General features: G+C 47.3%; 1 protein-coding gene across 5 annotated transcripts; it reads right to left on the bottom strand.

The window, feature by feature from the left end:
• Nucleotides 1-8,669: 8,669 nt before the first annotated feature.
• On the bottom strand, nt 8,670-20,716 carry APOL6 (apolipoprotein L6). 5 transcript variants are annotated; one of them, XM_053585226.1, is made up of 5 exons: nt 20,577-20,716; nt 16,478-16,574; nt 13,348-14,182; nt 11,021-11,119; nt 8,670-10,694 (listed from the first exon to the last, which is right to left on the bottom strand). In XM_053585226.1, the coding sequence occupies exons 2-5, from the start codon at nt 16,549-16,551 to the stop codon at nt 10,692-10,694; spliced, it is 1,011 nt and encodes a 336-aa protein (XP_053441201.1). In that variant the 5' UTR covers nt 16,552-16,574; nt 20,577-20,716; the 3' UTR covers nt 8,670-10,691. The 5 variants fall into 5 exon arrangements, 3 of the variants coding, with proteins under 3 accessions (XP_053441201.1, XP_053441202.1, XP_053441203.1); XM_053585227.1 differs by lacking the exon at nt 20,577-20,716 and adding an exon at nt 16,738-16,849; XR_008378939.1 differs by lacking the exon at nt 20,577-20,716 and adding an exon at nt 12,837-13,047 and having other exon boundaries at nt 10,666-10,694; nt 16,478-16,731.
• Nucleotides 20,717-24,630: the final 3,914 nt, after the last annotated feature.

The following is a 24,630-nucleotide window of genomic DNA, read 5'->3' as shown; positions in this document are numbered from 1 at the left end:
TCACCCTTGGTAGAGTGCTGTGGCTCACAGCTCACAGCAACCTCCAGCTCTTGGGCTTAGGTGATTCTCTTGCTTCAGCCTCCCCAGTAGTTGGGACTACAGGTGCCCACCACAACGCCCGGCTATTTTTTTGTTGTGATTTGGCCGGGGCCAGGTTTGAACCCACCACTCTCAGTATATAGAGCCAGCCCTACTCACTGAGCCACAGGTGCCTCCCAAGACTCTTAGAATCTTTTTTTTTTTTTTTTGAGACAGAGCCTCAAGCTTTCACCCTGGGTAGAGTGTCATGGCATCACAGCTCACAGCAACCTCCGATTCCTGGGCTTACGCCATTCTCTTGCCTCAGCCACCCAAGTAGCTGGGACTACAGGGGCCCGCCACAATGCCCAGCTATTTTTTGGTTGTAGTTGTCATTGTTGTTTGGCAGGCCCAGGCTGGATTCCAACCGGCCAGCTCTGGTGTATGAGGCTGGTGCCTTAGCCACTTGAGCTACAGGCACCGAGCCTACTCTTAGAATCTTAAAAACCAAAAGTCTAGTGAAAGGATGGCCTTGCTAAAATAACAGAAAAAATGTCAGTAACAAAAATGACCTAACTCTGAGAGTCCTCAGTAAGAGCTAAGATTAATCACGGGAGTGTGTGCGCCTCTCTCTGCCTCGCTCTCCATTTCCCTCCTGCCTCCCTCTCACAGAGAGGCACCCCACGGGGCTCTGTTTTCACATCTGAAGAGGGCCGATGAAACAGAAAGAAAAGGTAAGACCTTTCTCTTCTACATTCACTAGACCTATAGACTAAAAATCCTGCACTTTAGAACTTCCTTTTTCAATCAGCCTTGAAGAATTCTTGGGGTGAGAGATGTGCAAGTTTTAGGCCTCAGTTCCCACCCAAGACCCCTATCTCTAGGGCAGAATCGTTGACAAGATCACAATCACCCGTAAGGAGCCTGTTTGCAAAGGGAAGGCAGCTTCTGTTATTGGCCTGCTGCTAAGAGGAGTGAAGGACAAAATTCTGTGTAGGTGGACCCTGGACTAAATCAGCAGCAGTCAGTTCTTTAGTATCCGGCCCCTTGTAGAAGATTTCACCAGATGACTTGTCCAGAAGAGCACCCCTGTATTTGGGCCCCATTGTTCCCTCCTTCCAACCTCATGGTTCCAATGAGGACCTCTGGAAACAGCCCACTGCTTTTGCTATGGGACAGGGAATGTAACCCAGCTGGGGAGTCAGAGAACCATGTGTCCCTGGCCACAGAGAGGAGCAGGACATGGGACACTGTTTAGCCCAGAGAGAGCTTCCCAAGGAATTTTCCTACTTGATCTGGTTGGGGAAACGCTCTTGCATCTACAATCCTGGAACTAGGAAGTGAACTGGAAGGTCTCTGATCTCTCCATTAATAAAAAAGCTTGGCTCGGCACCTGTGGCTCAAGCGGCTAGCGTGCCAGTCACGTACACCTGAGCTGTGGGTTGGACTCCAGTCCGGGCCCGCCAAACGACAGTGACGGCTGCAACCAAAAAATAGCCAGGCGCTGGGGCGGGTGCTGTAGTCCCAGCTACTTGGGAGGTGGAGGCAGGAGAATAGCTTGAGAATCACAGGAGTTGGAGATTGCTGTGAGCTGTGACACCAGCTTGAGGCTCTGTCTCAAAAAAAAAAAAAGAAGAAGAAGAAAAAAGAAAAAAGAAAAGAAAAGAAAAGAAAAAGCTTACTTGTAGTGGGGCAGAATAAGGCTAGTGCAGACAAAGGTGGAGGGAACTTAGATGTGGCTCCTGGTGCCTGGACCTGGAGCTGCCCCAGACCCTGCAGATTTTTCTTTGATTCTGTAATGCTGATAATATAATTCTGATTTTTCTTTGATTCTGCAGATCAGTAGTTCTCAAACATTCTATCTGCTGCAATCCAAAACATATACCCACACATAAACACTGTTAGGGGTGCTGGTACCGTGGGGTGAGAAAGAATTCTCAACTCAAAGATTAAGAAGCAAGAGAGATTTATTTTACCTACCAAGGGAAAAAGGGGCAGGGCATGAAAGAGAGAAACGCTAGCTTGGGCTTTTTAATTGTTTAGAGAGAGGAGCAATGATAAGGAAAGGCAAGTTGTTTTCCAGAGCCATTGTTTTCTGTCGGTGGGTCTTTGCTGACTTCTTCAAATGTGGTCTGGAAGATGCTGGGGGTTGCAGGGGAGTTATATGTCCTTTTCTGTTTGTTCAACATTTTTCCAGTTCTGCAAAATAAGCTCATTAAAAAAACAAAACAAAACAGGTTAACCTCCAGGTGGTTGAGAAAGAAGCCAGCAATGGGAGCTATTGAGTGCAGTGATGTTTTTATCATCATTGACTAGCAATGCTGTCCTTTCAAACACATGTGTTATGATTATATGTACATAATTTCCAAAAAACAATACTTATACCCTTATCCATGTATGATAAACTCTGGTATTTTTCATTCTATCCCATTTCATTTCCTTTTGTTACTACAGGAGACCCAGGCAGCTGATTTCATGACATACTAAACTGTGATGTGCAGAGCTAAATCAGTAGCTTTCCAATCAATCCTGTTTGTGCTTATGCTAGCCTAAGATGGTTTTCTCACTTGCAATCCGCTAACTAAAGTGTGAACTAAACTCAACCCTTGCATGCCCCTTACCACTCGGTCCAGCCCCTGCCTGCCCCACCCCACACCTGGAAAGGCTACCACAGGGAGCACAGCTGGCAAATTCATGTATTATTCATCCGGGCCAGAGAGACATGGGCTTCTGTGATGGGCTTCAGTGGAAAAAGATCTGCAGTCAGAACTCTCTTCTAATCCCAAGCCTGGTCGCATCCCAAACTGCAACTTTGGCAAGCTCTTCAGACCCAGGGCATCAGTCTTGGCAGCTATAAATTGGGCTTGTTCTTCTTGCCTCAGAGAAGGAGCACATGGATGAAATGAGACCACGTGAGAAATATTCCCAGCACAGGGCTCCACGGGGAACACTCTGCACGTGGAGCTTTCCTCCCATCCGACCCAGGGTGACAAACATCCACATTATAATGCAAGGTAAGAGCCGGAGGGGGGTATATCTCACAAGCCCTGTGTCTTTCATGGATCCAAGTAAGGTCACCTGGTATGTGCATCAACCTTTGCCGTTGCCAAGGCAACTCATTTGATCCTTATGAGAACCCTGGGAACTGGATGATGTGGAAGTAGGTGAGGGTTAGGAGTTGCTGTTGGACCAGAAGCAGGGGCTGGCCAAGTCAGGTCTGGAACTCCCTGGCCCTGGGGTCAAGTTCAGTGCCCTTCTCTCCCCTCGTAATGACTGCTGCCCTGCACTGCTTGGGACTGGGGTTCCAGGATTCTGGAACTGCTTCCAGGCAAAGCAAGGGAGGCAGGGATGGAACTTTTGCTGCATTTGGCAAACTGCCCTCTCTGGGCAGTATTTGCCCAAACCTGCCTACACGCTCCAAGGAGGGAGAAGGGAAGACAGTCTTGGAATCTAAGAATTTCAAGATCAGAATGTTCTTCAAGGCCCTTTCCTCATCCCTCAGAGTGGTCACTGCTGGTGCCAGGTTTCTGCCAGTGGAGCTGCTGAAGGACCCCAGGACCCTCTGGGCCTGAGAACATAGGAATTGTGGTCTGGGATCAGCATAACTTGTGCCTGATACACCCTGCTATAAGCAGCCAGCAGAATTTATAAAATGTTGCCATTTATGCTGCAGAGTGCGCTGGGGTCAGAGGAACGGGTCAGCCGCGTGACTGTCTCCCATGGGTGTGGGGAAGGGATCGCCTGTGTGCCAACAGGGACCACAGAAGGCAAGGCATATTCTTTTTTTTTTTTTTTTTTGAGACATCGTCTAACTATGTCGCCCTCGATAGTAGAGGGCCATGGTGTCACAGCTCACAGCAACCTCCAACTCTTGGGCTTAAGAGATTCTCTTGCCTCAGCCTCCCAAGTAGCTGGGACTATAGGCGCCCGCCAAAATGCCCAACTGTTTCTTTTGTTGTTGTTGTCAAAGTTGTTTAGCAGGCCCAGGCTGGGTTCGAACCCGACAGCCCCAGTGTATGTGGCCAGCACCCTAACCACTGAGCTGTGGGTGCTGAGCCAACAAGGATGTGAGGGGGAATCAAACTGTGGTAGAATACACGTAACATAGAATTTCGTCTTTACCATTTTTGAGTGTATGGTTCATCATGAGCATTCATGTTGCTGGTCAACCACCACCACCCTCCATCCACAGAGCTCTCCTTCTCTTACAAAACCTCTGTGCCCCTTGAAGAAAACACCTCCTCCCCCCCACTCCTCCCTCTCCCAGACCCTCCAAACTGCCATTCTACTCTCTAGGTCCATTGGTGGAATCATCCATTTGTCCTTTTGCACCTGGCTCATTTCACCCAGCATGATGACCTCAAGGTTTATTCACACTATAGCGTGTGTCAGAATTTCCTTCTTCTTCAATACTGACTAATATTCCATCGCGTGGATAGTCCCATTTCATTTATCCATTCACCATTTGATAGGCATTTAGATTGAGTCCACTTTGGGGCTATTATGAATAATGCTGCTATGTCCCCTGTCCTCTTCCCAGGCCAGAGCAAGGCAGAAGAGAGATGGGCCACGGGGCTGGGGTGCAGTGACCTTTCTGGGGTCGCAGACAGCCAGTGCCTAGGCTGGGTGTGGGTGGCAGAGTAAATGTAGTTCCTTGAGAGCTGAGCCAAGACTGAGGCGGAGAGAAGCTCCAGAGTGGATTTCAACTGTGGCACCCAGGAGCTGGTGGTGCTCAGTAGGAGAGGGACCAAGGACACCTCTGTGTGGCCAGGAGGACTGCAGAGGGCTAGCACTGCACCCAAATGCCATCTCTGAATGAGGCAAACTTTCAGGCAGGGGAAAAAACTCTGATAAAAAATTTGAAGTTGAATATGCTGAGCATTCACCCCCAAATGACTGTGTTTACCCTGAAAGATTATGTTTTAAATTGCAAGAGATAACCCTCAATGAATCCCCAACAATAAAAAAAAAAAAGAAAAAAAAAAAGAAATTGCAAGAGATAGGGAGGGCTTCAGGCAAGTTTGTGTTTTTTCAGCTGGTCTGGGGTCCCTTGGGGAAGGTGGGGTGAGTTCTAGGAAGTGAAGCCACTCCCTGTTTTGCTCATCTGAACTGTGGCGTGATGTTTCCTGTCTCCCAACACAAGCCTTGCTGCCCGCATCTGGCTACAGAACAGTTTTCTCACACAGAGAAAACTCCCCCCCCCTTCCTGGACAGTCCCCTAGTCCAGTGGCCGGCCTGGTCCTAGAGACTCCCAGGACCAAGCAGCAGCCACCACATCTAGGTCTGTGGCCAGGGCCTGGATGGCCTGGCTGTCCAGCTGCCCTGGTTGGTCATCTCCTCCTCAAGGGCAGTCTTTGTTTGGGTTACAGAGCCTGGGGGACCTGGGCTGCAAAGGCCTCCATGATCCCCAGCTCAGCAGCCCCTGCCCCCGCCTCTCCTTCCTAGGGCACATCAGTTGGTCCCCACCCCCTACAGCACCAGGACTGGCTGGGTGGACCACACCTCTGTGAAGCAACAGCCCCCATGCGGCCTCAGCTAGGGGTGGGGACTGGAGACTTCTGGACATATAAATACAAACAAACCACATGGCTCCTGATCCTAGTTGGCACCCAAATGCTGGAGAAACACACAAACCTCAGCCTGTGACCCCAGTGCCGGCTAACTCCCACACACAGCCTAGAACTGGCTCTGCCCTTTCTCAGCTGTTGATCACAGGGCATCCCCTCAACTTCTCTAACCCTCTGTTTTCTCTTCTGCAAAATGGGACACTGACTACTGTGATTCTGCATCTCAAATCCTTGGGGCCAGATGAACATCAGAGTTCCCAAGGTTTTTGATTTTTAGAAAGGTAATCAGACTCAAAAAATTCAAGCCAGTGACATCATCTGTCATCTAATATGTCAATGACTTGCTTCTTTATAGTCCATCCCTCCCAACTCCTATCTCTGACACTATCTCTCTCCTAAACTACCTTGGGAATTTGGGCCATAGGGAAACCACAATCAATTAAAACCCAAGTCACCTACCTCAACATCTCCCTTACCCCTTGTTATCTGAAGTTTAACTCCTGAAGAAAAAAAAAAAAAGACCCATTGCCACCTTACCCCTCCCCACCTCTAAAACATTAGCTCTCCTATCCTTTGTCAGAATGGCTAATTTCTTCTGTCTCTGGATTCCCAACTTTGCCATTTCAGCCAAGCCACTATACCAGGCAGCCACTGGGGACTCTAACAAACTTCCACTCCCTAAGCCCTCCCTCTCTCAACCCTTTATAAGACTCAAGTGGGCCTTACTATAAGCTTCATCCATTTTCCTTCCCAACCCCTCCAAACCCTTTCTCCTTTGTGATGATAGCCACCAGGGATTTGCTGTTGACATACTCAGTCAAACCAAGAGACCTGACCGTCCCTCCAGAGCATGCTCTTCCAAACTAGATAAAACAATGAAAGGGTGGCCTCCCTGCCTCCTCACCTTAATTTTATGTTCAACATATACAATAACAAAAAATGAATACGAGGATATATGATAAAAAAAATGAATACAGGGCGGCGCCTGTGGCTCAGTGAGTAGGGCGCCGGCCCCATATGCCGAGGGTGGCGGGTTCAAACCCAGCCCCGGCCAAACTGCAACAAAAAAATAGCTGGGCGTTGTGGTAGGCGCCTGTAGTCCCAGCTGCTTGGGAGGCTGAGGCAAGAGAATCGCGTAAGCCCAAGAGTTAGAAGTTGCTGTGAGTCGTGTGACCCGAGGGCGGTACAGTGAGACTCTGTCTCTACAAAAAAAAAAAAAAAAAAGAATACAAATCACGTTGACTACCTCTTATAATTGCAGAGTCAAATGTGACTCGAATATTATAAATTTAATATAGTTTTTTCCTTTCTTAAAATGTGCATATACCTTTTTGGCACCCTCTGTAGTTATATGTAATTCAGAAAAGAAAACACAAAATGAAAATTAAGCACCACAACAAAAAGAATACATGCTCATCATCCTCTTTCCCTCTAAACACGCACCTTTTGCATGTTTTTAAGAGGCCAAGGAAGGGTTCAAATAGCATTCAAATAGCCTTACCCCCAGACAGCTGTGTGTTTGGATATACCATTGTGCATTGACTAGAACACAATGGCCATGTGGTTTTCTTTTCATTGTAAGTTCGATTTCAGGCCCAATACCTCATGTGTCATCTGTGGCCCATACGATCAGGGGCCACACCTGAACTCATGGTTGGTGAGTATTGACTTGGGTGACTGATACAGACTGATACATGAAGGTCCCTTGAGGCCGTTGTTAACCAAAAAAAATTTTAATCATTTAATGAGGTTTATACCTTTCTTATCAGCCATTCGAATGAACACGTTGGCAAGCTGAGTCCCCAGTCGGGCTTCAAAGAAGAGACAAAAGGCAACAGGATTTTATACTGAACTGAGGGTCAAATATATATATTCAATAAGCTATAGGAGGAGTCATGAATATTTATGAAGGGAATTCATATGCATGTAATTGTGCTTTATCTTTTCCATCTTGTCATGGCTGGGAACTCAGTTTTGTTTTTTATTTAATTTCAGATTAATATGATGGTACAAATGTTAAGATTACATTGTTTCCATTTCTAGAGTAAAGTTCAAGTTGTAGTTGGCTTGCCCTGAGTGCCTGGCAAGGACAGCAAAGATTTAAATGTGGGGAGGTATAATGAGGTGAAAGCATTTGTTCACCAGAATTCCAGGTGGCGTAGGAGGACATGTGTCAGAAAAGCGGACTGTGGTGACAGCAGCGTGGGATTGGAGGTCTTGCATGAAGGGTTGGCCACAAGCCAGGAAGATGGTTAGGGGCTGGCACAGGGGAGAGGAAATAGACACTTCCAAGAGCTTCTGCCCCGCAGGGGTGCAAGTTTGGGAATGAGCAAAGTGGGTAAAGAGGAAAGGATGATGTCTCTTTCCCCCTTTGAAACTGGCTCAAGGGCTTTAGTGAGCACTGGAATTTCTTTCAAGGCTATTTTACTCCCAGACTGCTGTTTCTGTGAGTCATTCATCCAAACGGAGTCCTGCACTTTATTCAGATTACACTTAACTTCATGGCTGAGAAAACCAAACCTCCAAAATGGGATCCAGCAAGTGTCAGAGATGAGTCTCAAATCTCCATTCTCTCATTGATTCATTCTTTTTCATTCCACAAAACAAACAAAAACCATAAGCTTATTGAATATGTTGTGTTAGGCCTTATTATTGATAATGTTTATTCAGAACTTCATAAATGTCCCTACACTGAAGGATTTTCAAACACTAAGAAAACATTATTAAATGCAATAAAGCTGTTTATAGTCATGCTTATGAAATAATTATGTGAACAGGGAAAGGAGAGAAACAAAACCAGGAAACAAAATTGCACAGACACAGGATTACAACTATTTAAAACTTCTAGATCATAAGATTTATAAAGTAAAGACTACCAGGAGGACTCCAAAACGTTGATAGTGGCTCCCCCACCTCACACTTTAAAATCTTTTCTAAAAGCCGGGAATGGTGACTCACACCTGCAATCCTAGCACTCTGGGAGGCCAACACCGGTGGATTGCCTCAGCTCAAAGGTTCAAGACCAACCTGAGCCAGAGCAAGATCCTGGCTATTTTTAGAGAGGCGGCACCTTTTTAGAGGTGTTGTGGCGGGCACCTGTAGTCCCAGCTGCTTGGGAGGCTAAAGCAAGAGAATTGCTTAAACCCAAGATTTTATGGTTGCTGTGAGCTGTGATGCCACGGCACTCTACCCAGGGCGACAAAGAGAGACTCTGTCTCCAAAAATATAAAATAAATAAAAAATCTTTTCTCAACTTCTGGCGATCTGTGTTACCATTATAATGTAGGGAGAAAACGCCTCTTCCTCTCCCTTGAAGTTTGCTAACCTTTGTCTTAGGGATCTTAAGCACGCAAAAAGCTTTTGGCACACATATGTTCATTTTACCACGATGTATAATAAAAAAATGTGAAATCACCTAAATGTTCACAGAAGGGCAGAGGCAGAAGTGCAGGGCTTGTCGCCTTCCTGTTTTCCATCTCCTTTCTCCACGGGCTGTTCCCGCCACCAAAGGAGGCAAGGTCATGTGAGCGGGCCTGACCAATCACAGTGGGCCCTGGACTTCTGCCCCGCCCCTTTCTCTTCCGGGCTGAGGGTGCATCTGGCGGTGCCTTCTCCCGCCCCACCTGGGACGCAGAAGCCTGTCTGGATGGCGAAAAGACACCAGATGACATCTTTATCCTCTGGACCTGCACACCCCAGCAGCACGCTGTATCCTAAGCTAGTATCCTGCACCAATAAACTCTTTTTGTTATATTAGCTAGTTTGAGTTGGTTTTGAACATTAAGGAGCGGTGACCAAGAGAATATTAGGTAATATAAGAAAGCAATACCAATGAAAACCCGGGGACAGACTTGAATGGTAGAAAGTACTGCTAAGTGAAAACAGCAAGGCATAAAGTTACAGCTCATAGACAAACCAGGAAACTGGAAATGAGAAAGAAGGAAAACTCAGTGGGTGGCGGAGACATACATATTGCAGCCGTGAGGGAAGATCCCAGACTGACATCTAAGGAGTCTAATGACAAACGTGCAATGACATAAAGCCAGCACTTCCACCCCCAAAGCAAGAAAGTCACAGGAAGGAAATTCTGTAACCAAATGCAAACAGTCGTTGTTATGCTCAGGAGTCCCCCAGAGACCACACAGCCAGACAAGCCGAATTTGCAGGGTGGAGTCCTTTATTGAAGAGCAGGCCGGCGACTGCCTCAGTCTCCCCACATGGGGTTTCTGAGAGCAGCCCCGAATTGTCTGTGGCTCTGGGTTTTTAAAAAGTTTTAAAAAGTTTAACTTTTGGGGTGGCACCTGTGGCTCAAAGGAGTAGGGCGCAGGCCCTATATGCCGGAGGTGGCAGGTTCAAACCCAGCCCTGGCCAAAAAAAACCCTGCAAAAATAAAAAAAAATAACGTTACTTAAAAAAAAATAAAAAGTTTAACTTTTCAGTTTAAAAACGTTTTAGGGCAAAAACTTTTTGGGGTGGGGGCAAGCTAGCATTATTACAGAAGAGCAAATAGCAGTTAAAGGGGTAGGGGGAATCTCAGGATAGGGCAGTTAATCATTTTACACAATGAGAGCAATTAGTGATTTTTCTTACAACATAGGTACGAACCACAATGTCCTGGGGGAACGCAGGGAGGGGAACTTACTGGTAAGGGTCATCATAAAGGGCATGATCATAAAAAGCTATAATCAGGAGGGCTGTAATCACAAGTGTGGTCAGTAAATAAACAAGAGGAACCAGTTTTGAGGGTAATAAAATGGAACAGAGAAGGAGTAGACAGCAAAATGCAGTCAAGCTTGCTCTTTTAACATTTCAATATCATATACAGATGGCATGAAGACCACCTTAACATTGTCACCCTTGGGAGGTGCCTTATTTGTTCTTATTTTCTACTTTCCTGCATTAAAAAAAATCTATTTAATATCTATGCACTACTTTAGCCGCTAATGTGTAGAAAAGAAAAAAATATTCTTGAGATGGGTGAGCTGGGCGACAGGAAAACTCCAGGTTCTGAAGTCCTGAAGGGAGTGAGGCTGGGGGGACGCAGAAGGTGGGCCTCCCTCCTTCCCACCGGAGTGAGTTGCGCAGGTCCAAGGTCTGAGTCAGCAATTACTGCCAGGGTTGGGGAGGAAGAGACACAGAGAGGCAACCAGAGGTAAGTTGAGGTGAGAACACAAAATGCCTTTCCCCCCGGGGGCTTCCTATTGCACCTTGGCACTGAGTCTAGAGGCTGGCGTAAGGAACCCACTGCGTGCAGGTGAATGAATGGGGCTGAAGTAGAGGAGAGAAAAGGGAGGATGGTGTTGATGGGGGAGATGACCTTCACCACACTTGCCAGCCAGGGTGGATCCGTCCCTCCCCAGTGCCCCTTAGACCTTCCAGTTGGTAAGTCTCTGGGTATTTCGTCTGCTAGCCCCTGCCCTGGTCCTCCATGTTACCTGAGATCCTGCTTCCCCATGTCTGGCTGGGGGCTGAGGCAGAGTCCCCATGGCTCCCTCCAAAGATGAGCTCAGAGGCCTTTCTTCTTGCATGAATTCCTGAAAAACAAACAACCACCACCAAACACCTATCACAGGAACGCTCCAAAGCCTCCGGTGCAGCACCACGGCATTGGTAAAAGCTCAGAAGTCAGCGTTCTTGGGTTTGGCATCCTGAGTCTCCCACTATCTGGCTTCAAGGACTGGGTGTGCTGGTCTGAATGTTCGTGTACTCCCAAAATTCAGATGTTGAGACCTAATCGGTGTGAGAGTTGTAGATATGAGGATGAAATCATTGTTGTCAGATCCAGACAAAATAAGGCTGAGAAGGTCCAAAGGAGAGGAGGCTCACCCAGGCTTATATGTCTGAGATAAGAACCAAGGACTTTCTTGTGCCTCCTGCTTTGACAAATCTTATGGCCAGACGTTCCCTAGAACTGCAGTAATCCACATAAGATGTTCTTAGGATAACACTTGGCCAGTAGTGTCATCTCCACCAATGAACTGACAATAACTCTGGCTTCGAACCTCTAGAACCAATGAACTCTGTTTCTAGGCAGCTTATATAAATCTCTTCTTTGCCAATCAAAAGTCCCCCCTCCCCTCCCTCCACCCAAGGCACCTGTGGTTTGCCATTGCAGGCATTCTGGATTATGATCCTTGTTTCTATTCCCAAGAAAATCCAATATATTTAGGGATATTTTTTCTAATGCCTTGTTTGTTTAGGTTGACATCCTCAATGTGTTAGGGGCTCAGAAAAGGATACCCCAAATTAGGGCGCTTTGGCTCTCTGAATGCTTTGAACAAAGGTGATCGAAATGCCTCAGAAATAAGAGTCCAAACCAAAGTTTCTCTGCCCAAATACAGGGAAGGGCTCTCTCACTGAAGTTCCCTTATCTGATTAAAAGAGGTTCCTCCTTGAATGCTAAGATTCACCTTCCCGGAATCTACATTAAGCAGCAAAGATTAATTTGTACAGTAGGAAGGGAGACTGAACATCCCTATGCCTGAGACACCATGCCTGTTCTTCCAGTCGTTCTTCTAAGGGTGAGAGACTGTATCTGTGTGATGAGAACCTTTCCTGGCCACACACTTCCTCTTTCCTCACCCTCCCCTCCCTATCAGAGTCCCGTTTCTTTCTGGTAGCTCAGGGAGCTAGTTAAGCTTTAGCTACATGGCCCTTTTTTGAGTTTCATATTTTGTGTCACTCCCATGTGCTTGCACATTAATAGATTTAGATGCCTTTTCTCCTGTTAATCTGTCTATTGTCAGTTTGTTTTACAGATTCAAATGATCAAAACTTCAAGGTGTAGAAAGAAAATTCCTCTGCCCCTACAGTAGAATTAAATGGTAGGCCCTTTGAGGAGGTGATTAAATCATGAGGGCAGAGCCTTCAAGAATGGGGTTAGTGCCCTCATAAAAGAGGCCGGAGGGAGTGCTTGTTTGCCGCTTCTGCCATATGAGGACACAGCAAGAAGGTGCCGTCTATGACACAGAGGGTGAGCCCTCAGCAGATGCTGAATCTGCTGCTTCTGGTGTCTTGATCTTGGCCTTCCAGCAGCCACCACTGTGAGCAATACATTTCTATCGTTTACAAATTCTCTAGTCTAAGGTGTTTGGTTATTGCAGCCTGAACAGACTAAGACATTTGGCAAGTGACATGACCTCCCTGTCTCAGTTATCACAGCTGCTATAACAAAATACCACAGACTACCTGGCCTATGAAATAATTTTCTCACAGTTCTAGAGGCTGGAAGTCCCAGCTGGAGGTACTCACCCATTCACAAGGGGCTCTGGTGAGGCCGGTCGTCTTCCCAGCTTGCTAAGGGCCACCTTCTCCCTGTGTCCTCACATGGCCTTTCTCTGGTACAGGTGACAGGAAGGGCCCTCTTGTGTTTCATCCTCCTCATGTAAAGAGACCCATTCCATTCGACTCTAGTTATCTCCCTAAGGTGTCATCTCCAATGCAGCCAGGCTGGGGCTCAGGGCTTCAACATAGGAATTTGGGGGAGAACACAATTCAGTCCAAAACACTCCCTGAGGCTCAGTGTCCTCTTATTTAAAGCTAGGAAACTAATCAGTGTGCGAGTTGCAGATACCAGGATGAGCCTTAAAAACTGGGCCTTAAGGAATGTCAAGGGGACAACAGAAGACATGACCGGGTTTGTTCCTGACAGGCACCCTCATCTTCAAGGTGTACTTGATACTATTTGAACCTCCAGGGCCACCACATCCTGAGGAACATTCCCCACCCTGGCCCTTCCCAAAGAGAGAAATATTGGCCTCACCCTCTGCTGCAGGCTCTCGTATTGCTGAGTGAGTTCTGTCAACTTCGTTTCCAGCTTCCGAGCCTGGGCCCTCAGCTCTTCTGCCAACTCCATCCTTGCTCCCTCCTTCAGTTCCTTCCAGTCCTTTGAGACAGCAGCCAAGTCCAGACCAAGGCTCAAGGCACCCATCGCACCTCCCAGCATGCGAGCATTTTTCGTCATTGCCAGTGTTGTGCCCCCAAAGGCCTTTTGCACCTGCCGGCTCCTTCGGGCTGAGACTTGGCCTGTGGTCATGAGGCGCTTGGCAGCGTTGGCTAAGCGGGGATTGGCTCTGGCTTTCTGAAGGACATGCAGATTCTTCTTGATATTCCTGATGGTGTTCCCACAATTATAGGTGATCTTGCCAGCTTCCACAACATAGTATGCTTTGTCTGCCCCAGCCTCTCCGGCCTCAGTGTCAAGGATGACCCCTAGGTTGGTGGCCCGATCCTGGGCTTTTTTATTGTGAGAGCGTTCCAGCATGCTGGTCAAGATGCTGGTGACACCAGCTGCTGCCCCCAAACCTTGGCTAGCACTGGAGAGCAGAAGGCTTCCTCCTCCTGTTGCTGGAGCGAGGGCCAAACCTAGGATGCTCATGACTCCAGAGACAACAGCAATGGAGTTGGCCACCAGGCTGGTCTTGGTGAATGTTTTGTGAGTTGCATCAACATCCTCTGCAAGGGCATGTAACTTTCTGATGTTCACTTCTAGATCTTGCTTCCATCTGGGAGACTCTCTCAAAAATATTCTTTCTTCAGCTGACAGTTCTTCCTCTTCCGGTTCCTCATCTTCACTTGGAGGAGCATCGTCCACGTCTCTGTGAACGAGTGAAATAAAGATTTTGCTTCAACTTCCCAGATGGGAAAGCCCAACTCTTCACCAGGCCCCTGTGGCTTCTGGATGCTCTTTTCACTCTTAACTTCAAATCTTCCCTGAATCTCCCTGAAAAGTTCTTTGGACAGTTCTAGAGCCTCCCTGAATAATTCAACCTCTACTGAAAACTACTTGTTCCATGAAGGAAAGCAACATGTGAGAGGGACCTCTAAGCAGACAGATGAGGGTGACCTCAGCCTTGGCCAAAGAGCTGGGGAAGGCAGGTCAGTCCTGAGGGGGGTTGTCAGCCTTGTTTAGAGAGATGATGGCACTGCCATGGAGGGAGGGCAATGGGGAACCACTAAAGACCTGCTCTAGATAAAGAACTTGGGACCAGTGGAGGAAGAGACCAGGGAACACAGGAGAAAGAGGACAGCAGGTGTTGGGGCTGGAAGTTCTATATAGGTCCAGTGGAGTCAGAGGGAGATGGGGCCACGTAGTATAAGACATCCTCTACGCCAATGACCTTGACTTCAGCTACTCTGGGTGTGCCTTTGCTTCTATCAGGAGTTGAACATTGAAAAAGTCGAGATAAATTATTATTAATGTTTGGAACATTCTCTTTGCTCTTGGTCAGCTCTACATGGCCCCTCAAGCAAACAGGATTGGTCCTTCATGGAAGAACTTTGGAACAAAGAGGCAAAGTGTGAAGGGATCTTTGCCAGCCTGGTTGACTTTGGCCTTCCTGGGACAGCAGTGTCAGCTAAAAGCCAAGTCCACAACTTGGGACACTTTCTCCTACCTGGGGCTTTTGTGCATTCCCTGTAGGCCCCGCTGGGGGTGGGATTCTGTTGACACAGATGCCCTGGCCCAGGGCAAACATCAGAGCTAGAGGGAACCCCGGGAAGGACCCAAGCCAACTTGTTTTCTCTTCAGTGAAGGGAACAGAAAGCCTCAGAGCACAGGAGGCTTTCCCCGATGTACGTGCGAGGTAAAGACAGAGCTTTGGAAGGGGGTCAGAGCCTAAGACTCTGCTCATCCTCACCTGTCTGTCAATGTCAGGACTTCCTCCCCGAAGGGTGTAGACACACAGAAATATGGTATCTTCCAAATAACCTCTCTCTGTATGCACACACACACACACAGTTCCTCCATGGAAAAGATTCAAAACCAAATATACCACCAAGGGAACCTTTAGTGTTAATGAATTAATAAATTTAGACTCAATTAATCAACAGATGTAAATCGGTTAGCAGAACAGAAGGTTTCGAGGGGCTTGTGGTAGGGAAGGAGCGGAGTGAAGGCAAAGGGGATGCGGAGGAACCCCAGACTTTTCAGATGCCACAGTCTAAACCTGTGTCCACAGAGTGTGCTGGAAAAGAGAAACAGCAAATAGAAATGTAGCTGCAGAGGTCAACGACGCCACTGTGTATGAACTATGAAGTTTTGTTTCATGCGTTAAACCAAACATCTCACGCGTGGACATCGCTGCCTCAGCATGCCCTGTCTCAAGCAGTGACATCTGCCAGCGTCACCTGAGAGTGCAGTCTAGTTGCACGAGCCACCACACGCCATTCACCTGATAGACTCACCAGATATTCTTTGCCCACACTGTGCTGGAGGCTGGTGGTGCCACATCTCTTGATTAGTGGATAATTGGGCTGAACTTTATTCATTTGTTAACACTGAAGGGCTTTCTTGGTGGTTTATGAACCAGGGGCGGCCTCCGTATGGGGTGATTTCTGTCCTTAGAGTTTGGTTTCCTCACACTATGTACCTGACTAAATCTTGACTTACTCTCCAAAATATTTAGTTTGGGGCCTGATGAGGTGACTCACACCTATAATCCTAGGACTCCGGGAGGCTGAAGCAGGTGGATTGCTTGAGCTCAGGAGTTCAAGACCAGCCCGAGCAAGAGTGACACCCCATCTCTATGAAAAACAAAAAACTTAGTTTGCCACTGTGGTGGGTACCTGTAGTTCCAGCTACTCAGGAGGCTGAGGCAAGAGGATAGCTTGTGCCCAAGAGTTTGAGGTTGCTGTGAGTTGTGATGCCAGAGCACTCTACTCAGGGTGACAGAGTGAGACTCTGTCTCAAAAAAATAAAATAAGTTTTGCTCTGTGGAATATTCTTTTCCCTAGGGGAGCATATTTTTACATGCTAGTAATGGAGACTGGTAGGGAGACAGGGCCCACGACACCACTGATGCCTGCAGAGGGCAGTTATTCCTTGTCGCGAGGGTGTCTGCAGCAGCCCAGCAGAGCCAGCCCTTGCCCCAGGACCCAAGCTCTCCCGTTACCTTTGCAAACCAATGCCAGCCTTGCTTTCCTTCCCTGTTTCATTGTCCACCGGCTCCTGTAGCACTAAATCCATGTCCTCACGAGTTGAGTGATATTCTGGTCAGGAATGTGGAAAACAAGGCTTTTGCACATTCCATGAAACATTATGAAATCCAAGTATTTTCTTCCTCCCTTACAATAATCAAGGTGGTGATTATCCACCGCCCAGATCCAGATACAAAGCAAGGCATTTGTTCTCCCTCCTCCCTGCAATGCTCACCGCACCCCAGAGGCAACCGTGACTCCTCTATTAACCACTGATCAGTTTACATATTCTTGACCTTTTCCTAGTGGGCTGTTACGAAAGTTTTGAGATACACACAAATCAAGAAACAAAGTCTATGTTTGTTTGGACTTTGAAGTGTCCAACAAATGAAGCCCTTGCCGGCAACACGGAAACGCTGAGCAAATTGAAACACACACAGGTGAGTCAGAAAGGACACCGTGGACTGGTTTTCTTCCAAGCGCAATGATGGGCCATAACGCAGGATCTGTCTCAAAATTTTCGTACTGAGCCACGTATAACTGGAACCATTTGCTTGGTTTCTTTCATTCAATATAATCTGTGAGATTCATCCATGTTGTTGTTGGCATCAGTAGTGTTAAAAATTGTTACTGCAGGGCGGCGCCTGTGGTTCAGTGAGTAGGGCGCCGGCCCCATATGCCGAGGGTGGCGGGTTCAAACCCGACCCAGGCCAAACTGCAACAAAAAATAGCCGGGCGTTGTGGCGGGCGCCTGTAGTCCCAGCTACTCGGGAGGCTGAGGCAAGAGAATCACCTAAGCCCAGGAGTTGGAGGTTGCTGTGAGCGGTGTGACGCCACAGCACTCTACTGAGGGCGATAAAGTGAGACTGTCTCAAAAAAAAAAAAAAAAAAACAATTGTTACTGCTAGGTAGTAGTTAATTATAAAAACACACCGCAATCCGACACAGATTAACAGAGTTTAGAGCAGGCGTCCTCAAACTGCGGCCCGCGGGCCACATGAAGCGGCGTGAATTGTATTTGTTCCCGTTTTGTTTTTTACTTCAAAATAAGATATGTGCAGTGTGCATAGGAATTTCTTTTTTTTTTTTTTTTGTAGAGACAGAGTCTCACTGTACCGCCCTCGGGTAGAGTGCCGTGGCATCACACGGCTCACAGCAACCTCCAACTCCTGGGCTTACATGATTCTCTTGCCTCAGCCTCCCAAGCAGCTGGGACTACAGGCGCCCGCCACAGTGCCCGGCTATTTTTTGTTGCAGTTTGGCCAGGGCTGGGTTTGAACCCGCTACCCTTGGCATATGGGGCCGGCGCCCTGCTCACTGAGCCATAGGCGCTGCCCGCATAAGAATTTCTTCATAGTTTTTTTTTAAAACTATAGTCCAGCCCTCCAACGGTTTGAGGGACAGTGAATTGGCCCCCTGTTTAAAAAGTTTGAGGACGGGCGGCGCCTGTGGCTCAGTCGGTAAGGCGCCGGCCCCATATACCGAGGGTGGCAGGTTCAAACCCGGCCCCGGCTGAACTGCAAACCAAAAAATAGCTGGGCACTGTGGCGGGCACCTGTAGTCCCAGCTACTCGGGAGGCTGAGGCAAGAGAATCACCTAAGCCCAGGAGTTGGAGGTTGCTGTGAGCTGTGTGATGCCATGGCACTCTACCGAGGGCCATAAAGTGAGACTCTGTCTCTACAAAAAAAAAAAAAAAAAAGTTTGAGGACGCCTGGGTTAGAGTTATGCTGTCAGAAGGCAGAGAAAGCAAGGACTACGCGCTGGAGCCTGCAGGTGGGGTGTGCCCTGCTGACCCCTTGATTGTAGACCTCTAGGCTCCAGAACTGTGAGACAATAAATATCCGTTGTTTTAGGGCACCCAGTTTGTGGTGCGTGGACAGGCAGCCCTGAGTAAGGACGCTAACAGGTTCTCTTTCATTTCGTCCCTATATTTGCTTCTTGATCTCAGGGCTAATGGCAGAAATGGCATTTCCTCGCTAGGTCTTCTCCCCCCGGTCATCTTCCTCACCCACTTCTTCTCCCCTTTCTCCTTCTCAAAAAAAAAGAAATCCTCCCTATTTTGAAGGGACACAAGTTCTTATAACCATTAGTTTTCTAATGACTTGAATAAATACAGGTTTGCTATAGAAAATTTGGAAATAGAGAATAAAATTCACCTGTACTCTCACCACCCAGAAATAACCACTACTGACATTTACAACAAAACAAACTGGGTGGCACCTGTGGCCCAAAGGAGTAGGGCGCTGGCCCCATATACTGGCGGTGGTGGGTTCGGACCCGGCCTCGGCCAAAAACTGCAAACAAAACAAACTAAGCTCATGGTATATTCACTTTAAAATCTAAGCACCTGGTGCCAGAAGTTAAGGCACGAAAGAACAAAAGGAACGTAGGTTATACTTCCTTGCAGACAAAGAAGATAGATGAGGTTAGACAACATATATAATCCCCTTACCATTTAGCTTCAGTGGGTGTTAACCCATTCGGGTTTTCTTCTCTCTCTCAATAAAGAAATTTCCCTATTTGCCCTTGAACTTGCCTTGTATAAACTTCAGATTCACTTGCCATCTCCCTTGGTCTGTGAATTCACTTTTTGGTTTCAGGAGACAAGAAGTTGGTTCAGCAATTGAGGTAACTCTGGCTCCCAGTGGGTAGAAGCCAGGGATGCTGACACCCCCAAAAATGCACAGGACAGCCTCCCAACAAAGGATCACCCAGTCCAGCACAGCAGGGGTGCTGAGGTTGAGAAACTCTAGTTTAGAACCCCATTCTTCACTAGTGCCTCCAACATTGCTCCCACCCTTTCTTTGTTTTCTTTTCTTTTGGACAGAGTCTCACTCTGTCCCCTGTGGTAGAATGCCCCGGCATCATAGCTCACAACACCCTCAAACTCCTGGGCTCAAGCGATCCCCTTACCTCAGCCTCCCCAGTACCTGGGACTACAAGTGCCCACCCCAACGCCTAGCTAGTTTTTCTATTTTTAGTAGAGATGGGATCAGGCTCAGGCTGGTCTTGAACTCCTGAGCTCAAGCAATCCATGCTCCTCAGCCTCCCAGAGAGCTAGGATTACGGGCATGAGCCACTGCATCCAGCCTCCCTCATTCTTTCATGTTAGAACTGTCCAATCACGATGACGGGCAAAGGCGACATCAGGAAACTCTCTAGTTGGACATTATGTCGGGGAAGGGACAGAACTGATAGGCGAAGATTTGAGACATTGTTTTCCTATGGAAGCTTATGTTTATGGCACTGTCTTTGCTTGATTGGGGAGCCTCTATTCTCTGCTATATTCTCCAACGGCCTTTACCCCCCTGAAAACCAACTTCCTGGAACACAGTCTAAGCAGGAAAAGCCCGTTTCCTCTGAAAACCTGGCCCTGAGATCAGCGCTTTCGACCCCTGCCCAAGCTGTTCCACGTGGGACTATAGTCTAGAGAACACCATGGGCTACAGGCTTTGCGGTTTCCAGCAACTCACGCAGCAGTTCCTTCTACCAGGATGACCCTCTAACCCAGGCGTCCTCAAACTTTTAAACAGGGGGCCAATTCACTGTCCCTCAGACCGTTGGAGGGCTGGACTATAGTTTAAACAAAAAAACTATGAAGAAATTCCTATGCACACTGCACATATCTTATTTTGAAGTAAAAAACAAAACGGGAACAAATACAATTCACACGGCTTCATGTGGCCCGCGGGCCGCAGTTTGAAGATGCCTGCAGAACTTGCCAGAAAACCCCTATGGCCAATTTTGTCACCTACTTTCTCAGGGAGAAGCCATCTCTAAGCCCTCAGATCCCCCACAAGGGTGGGGAAGATGCAATCGGGAGAGTCAGATCACATCCTTAATCATGTTGTGGGGAGAGATTCCAACCTGGCTTAACACTAAGAACTTGACCATTAGCCCAGCCAAACTCACAAAGTGAGCAGCTAGCTGAGATTGGAATGCTGGCTGTCTTGACAACATCTGTTTTCCCTGAACCAGGTGCTTGGAGCCACCCCTTGAGTACCTTGTCCTTAAAGGACTGCCCTCACCCCCACCCCACCCGTGCCGTCCCACCTTCTCCCCACAGAGCTCACATGAGTTGCCTCAGGTCCCGTGCCTCTGTCCTCTCCTCTCTGAGAGCAGGCGTCTGGCAGGCGTCTGTGAGCGTCAGGGCTGCAGAAGGGCAGATGGAAGAGTGGGGAGAGGCCCCAGGCTTTCTTAGAGTTAAGAGTGGGTGGCTTCTAGGGCGGTGCCTGTGGCTCAAAGGAATAGGGCACCGGCCCCATATACTGGTGGTGGAGAGTTCAAGCCTGGGGCCCTGGCCAAAAATAAATAAATAAAGAGTGGGTGGTTTCTGAGGAGGGATCAGATTGCAAAACTGGGTCTGGAGTTAAATGCTTCAGACACAGAAAAGCAACACCCATTGCCCATGAGGACTCAGCCCCTTCTAGGAAACCAGACACTTCTAGGAAACTGAAAGATAAAGTGAAAGTCGGATGGAGCCAGTCAGCTAGGGCCTACTTGATACAGCTGGTCTGGTCAGTGTAGGTCCTATGTGACCTTCACCTCATGTCTCCTATTCTTGCTGTTTTATAAATTCAGCTTTAACCTAAAAGTATATATCATGAGTAGTTTAGGGCAGTTGATTTAGGATGTTAACTTTTGAATGGGAATGTTGTTTTGGGTCATGGATTATGCTGATTGTTATTTATTATGTGTCATGAATTATGCTGATTTTGTTGTTTAAGATAAAAATTAACATGGTTGGCTCAGCACCTGTGACTCAAGTGGCTAAGGTTCCAGCCACATACACCAGCGCTGGCGGGTTCGAATCCAGCCCAGGCCCACCAAACAACAATGACGGCTGCAATCAAAAAAATAGCCAGGCGTTGTGGCAGGCGCCTGTAGTCCTGGCTGCTTGGGAGGCAGAAACAGGAGAATCGCTTGAGCCCAGGAGTTGGAGGTTGCTGTGAGCTGTGATGCCGCAGCACTCTACCCAGGGTGACAGCTTGAGGTTCTGTCTCAAAAAAACAACAACAACAACAAAACAAAAAAACATGGTTTTTACTTTGAACTTTCATGTATAAAACTGTGGTTTTGGCTTGTTGCCCATGCTCAGTGGTTAGGGTACCTGCCACATACAGCTCTGTCTCAAAAACAAAACAAAACAAAAAACCCCCGTGGTTTTGTAAATGGAAGAACAGAACAATCTTGAAGAAGCTACTCTTGCTGTTCTCCAGAATCCCAGCCCTCTGACAAATAAATTTTGCTGGACCTATCCCAGTCTCTCATTTTGGCTGACAGTAACAGGCAGCCATACCCTCTTTGGCAATAAAACCACCGATTTGTAGACCAGCAGTCCCCAAACCTTTTGGCACCAGGGTCTGGTTGCATAAAAGACACCTTTTCCTCAGAAGGCAGGGCGGTGAGTGGGGGGATTGTTTCAAGATGATTTAAGTGCATTACATTTTGTTTTTGAAACAGATTCTTACTCTGTCACCCTGGGTAGAGTGTCTTGATGTCATAGCTCACAGCAACCTCAAACTCTTGGGCTCAATTGATCCTCCTGCCTCAGCCTCCCGAGTAGCTGGAACTATAGGTGGCCACCACAATGCCAGGCTAATTTTTCTATTTTTAGTAGAGATGGGATCTTGCTCTTGCTCAGGCTGGACGATTACATTAATTGTGCACATTATTATTACATTGTAATACATAATGCAATAATTCTACAACTCACTGTAGTGCAGAACCAGTGGGACCCCTGAGTTTATTTTTCTGCAACTAGATGGTTCCATCTGAGAGTGATGGGAGACAGTGACACTCAAAGTGTGCTGCTTATGTCCTGTCTACTGTGTAATCTCATTTTGGCTGCTGTCACTACAGAAAACCCTCCTTCACAAAGTTAAGACATTGGAAACTGAAGCAGGCTTTTCAGTGCCTTTGTGGCTATTTCAGGATAGTTGACCTTGACTTTAATCCAGAATGTATGGAGATTTGAAGTTGTCCCTGTGAGAAAGGAACCCTTAGGACCCTGATAAAAGTATATGTGGGGTGGCGCCTGTGGCTCAGTAAGCAGGGCGCTGGCCCCATATACCGAGGGTGGCGGGTTCAAACCCAGCCCCGGCCAAACTGCAACAACAAAAAAAATAGCCAGGCGTTGTGGCGGGCGCCTGTAGTCCCAGCTACTCAGGAGGCTGAGGCAGGAGAATCGCCTAAGCCCAGGAGTTGGAGGTTGCTGTGAGCTGTGTGAGGCCACGGCACTCTACCGAGGGCAATAAAGTGAAACTCTGTCTCTACAAAAAAAAAAAAAAAACTGTATGTGGATGGCAGTTTCCTCAGTCCATGACTGACTTTGACCTTGGAGGACATGAGAGTGTCCAGACGTTCCTGATGTGAGCACAGAGCATCTGAAGCTGTGAGGCATACCACCAGCAGCTCTGTGCTCTCAGGAGGAAGGTCAGGGAGAGTTCAAGTTCAAGTTCAAGTTTATGTACAGATTTAAAACCAACAGGTCATTAAGGAAAGAAACTGCTAGCTGTGAGAAATGTTACTTGTTGACAAAACATTGTAATACTTTCTAATAAAAACCCTGCAGGAACTGAGGGGCTGACTCCCTGCAGAGTGACAGTGATTGTCTCTCCTTACAGCTTGTACTAATCACCCGTGTCCTGCAGCCTGCAGTCCGTTTCCTCAGAGAAACTGCAGTTCTCAAACTGAAACATTTGGTGCAGGATTCACGGCTCAACCGAAAGGGAAATTCCGGGAAATTCCGCTAGGGGTAAGCGAAACTTTCAGAATTATTCAAGGGGAGATTAAAGAAAACAAGGGGGAATTCTCCATCATTAGAATCTCAAGACATGAAAGTTCTCAGAACTTTGGGTGGCGCCTGTGGCTCAAGGAGTAGGGCGCCGGTCCCATATGCCGGAGGTGGTGGGTTCAAACCCAGCCCCGGCCAAAAGGAAAAAAAAAAAAAAAAGAAAGTTCTCAGAACTCTCCTGAAAGTACAGAGGTAAAAGTGAAACAAAAGAAATTTGAGGAATTATTTAAATATGTGCACAAGCTATTGGTAGAGCTTTTTTAAATTTAAAAACTTGGAAACAAGTAGTGCGTGCCTTGCATGGAGCTCATCAACAAGGTGACAACATTCCTTTGTTTGTGCGGTCTCTGTAATATCATTACTTTGGCCTTGCAGCCCTTGCCATCTGAAACAGAGAATGAGTCTCACAAAGTGTCAGTTTCTGACCATAAATTAACTTGCTTCCCTTGCAGAAGAAAAAAGAGGTGGCTGAACAAAAGGGAAGGAAGGAAAAGAAAGAAATTTCACAGAATTGTGAGGTGCAAACTAAAATTGAATCCAATGCAGAGTGTTGTCATATTAGTAAAAAGGAATCCAGCTCTGAATCCTTACCTGAAAGTGAATTTGAGGGGACAAATGCACTGCCTAATTATAAAGTATGGATAACACAGTTATCTGAACTGTCTAACCATTTGAATAACTTTCATTTTCTCAAATTAGACTCACAAAGGACTTGGGAAAATACCTCAAAGAGTGTAGGGAACCTCAGGCAATACCTTCTGCCCCTCCTGCTCTGCTCCAACATCACCGGAGCTCCACCACTGCAGATCCTCATTCATTCAGACCATCTTGGAAGGAAAGCAGGGGATATCAATGCTTTTAATTCTCAAATTTTGGTACTCTATCTGGTTACAGTTACACAGCACCCTCCCAGTGAAAAATATCCTCAAAGTGCTGTTCGGTATAACCACAATGCCCTGCCTTTGCGATGGCTTCCCAGAGCCATGCCAAAAAGCCCCATTAGATTGCAATATTTGGCTCCCCATTAGATTGCAATATTTTGGTGAAAGATTTAGTGACCTCACAGGGGCTTGAACTCTTTCCCAAGCCCTCGTACAACACAGACAAGTCTATACAATAGCAACATCATCAGATTGTAACTGAGCCTCAGTTCCTACCCACTGGCCACTGCCCAGTAATTGACCCTCCATGATGGGTGTGCCTCTAGCCTGATTGTCTGGCTAAAAGTACTGCCTCTTCTTTCCACCAAGTACAAAATTGCAAGTATTGGTCTGATTCAAGAATGGTACGAACAATTGCATCCCAATCATAGGGAATGAGTCTCATTTCTG

Source organism: Nycticebus coucang, chromosome 3, assembly GCF_027406575.1.
Source record: "Nycticebus coucang isolate mNycCou1 chromosome 3, mNycCou1.pri, whole genome shotgun sequence".
NCBI lineage: Eukaryota > Metazoa > Chordata > Mammalia > Primates > Lorisidae > Nycticebus > Nycticebus coucang.
The sequence above is the reverse complement of the archived record's forward strand: the minus strand, read 5'-3'. Positions and strand labels throughout refer to the sequence as shown.

Excerpts from the sequence above, each read along its gene's own strand:
- APOL6 (XM_053585226.1), bottom strand. The coding sequence starts at position 16,551 with ATGGATTTAGTGCTACAGGAGCCGGTGGACAATGAAACAGGGAAGGAA. Across the intron at positions 14,183-16,477 it reads GCTGGCATTGGTTTGCAAAG|AGACGTGGACGATGCTCCTC; the intron begins GTAACGGGAGAG and ends ACTCGTTCACAG. Across the intron at positions 11,120-13,347 it reads ACGAGAGCCTGCAGCAGAGG|GAATTCATGCAAGAAGAAAG; the intron begins GTGAGGCCAATA and ends TTTGTTTTTCAG.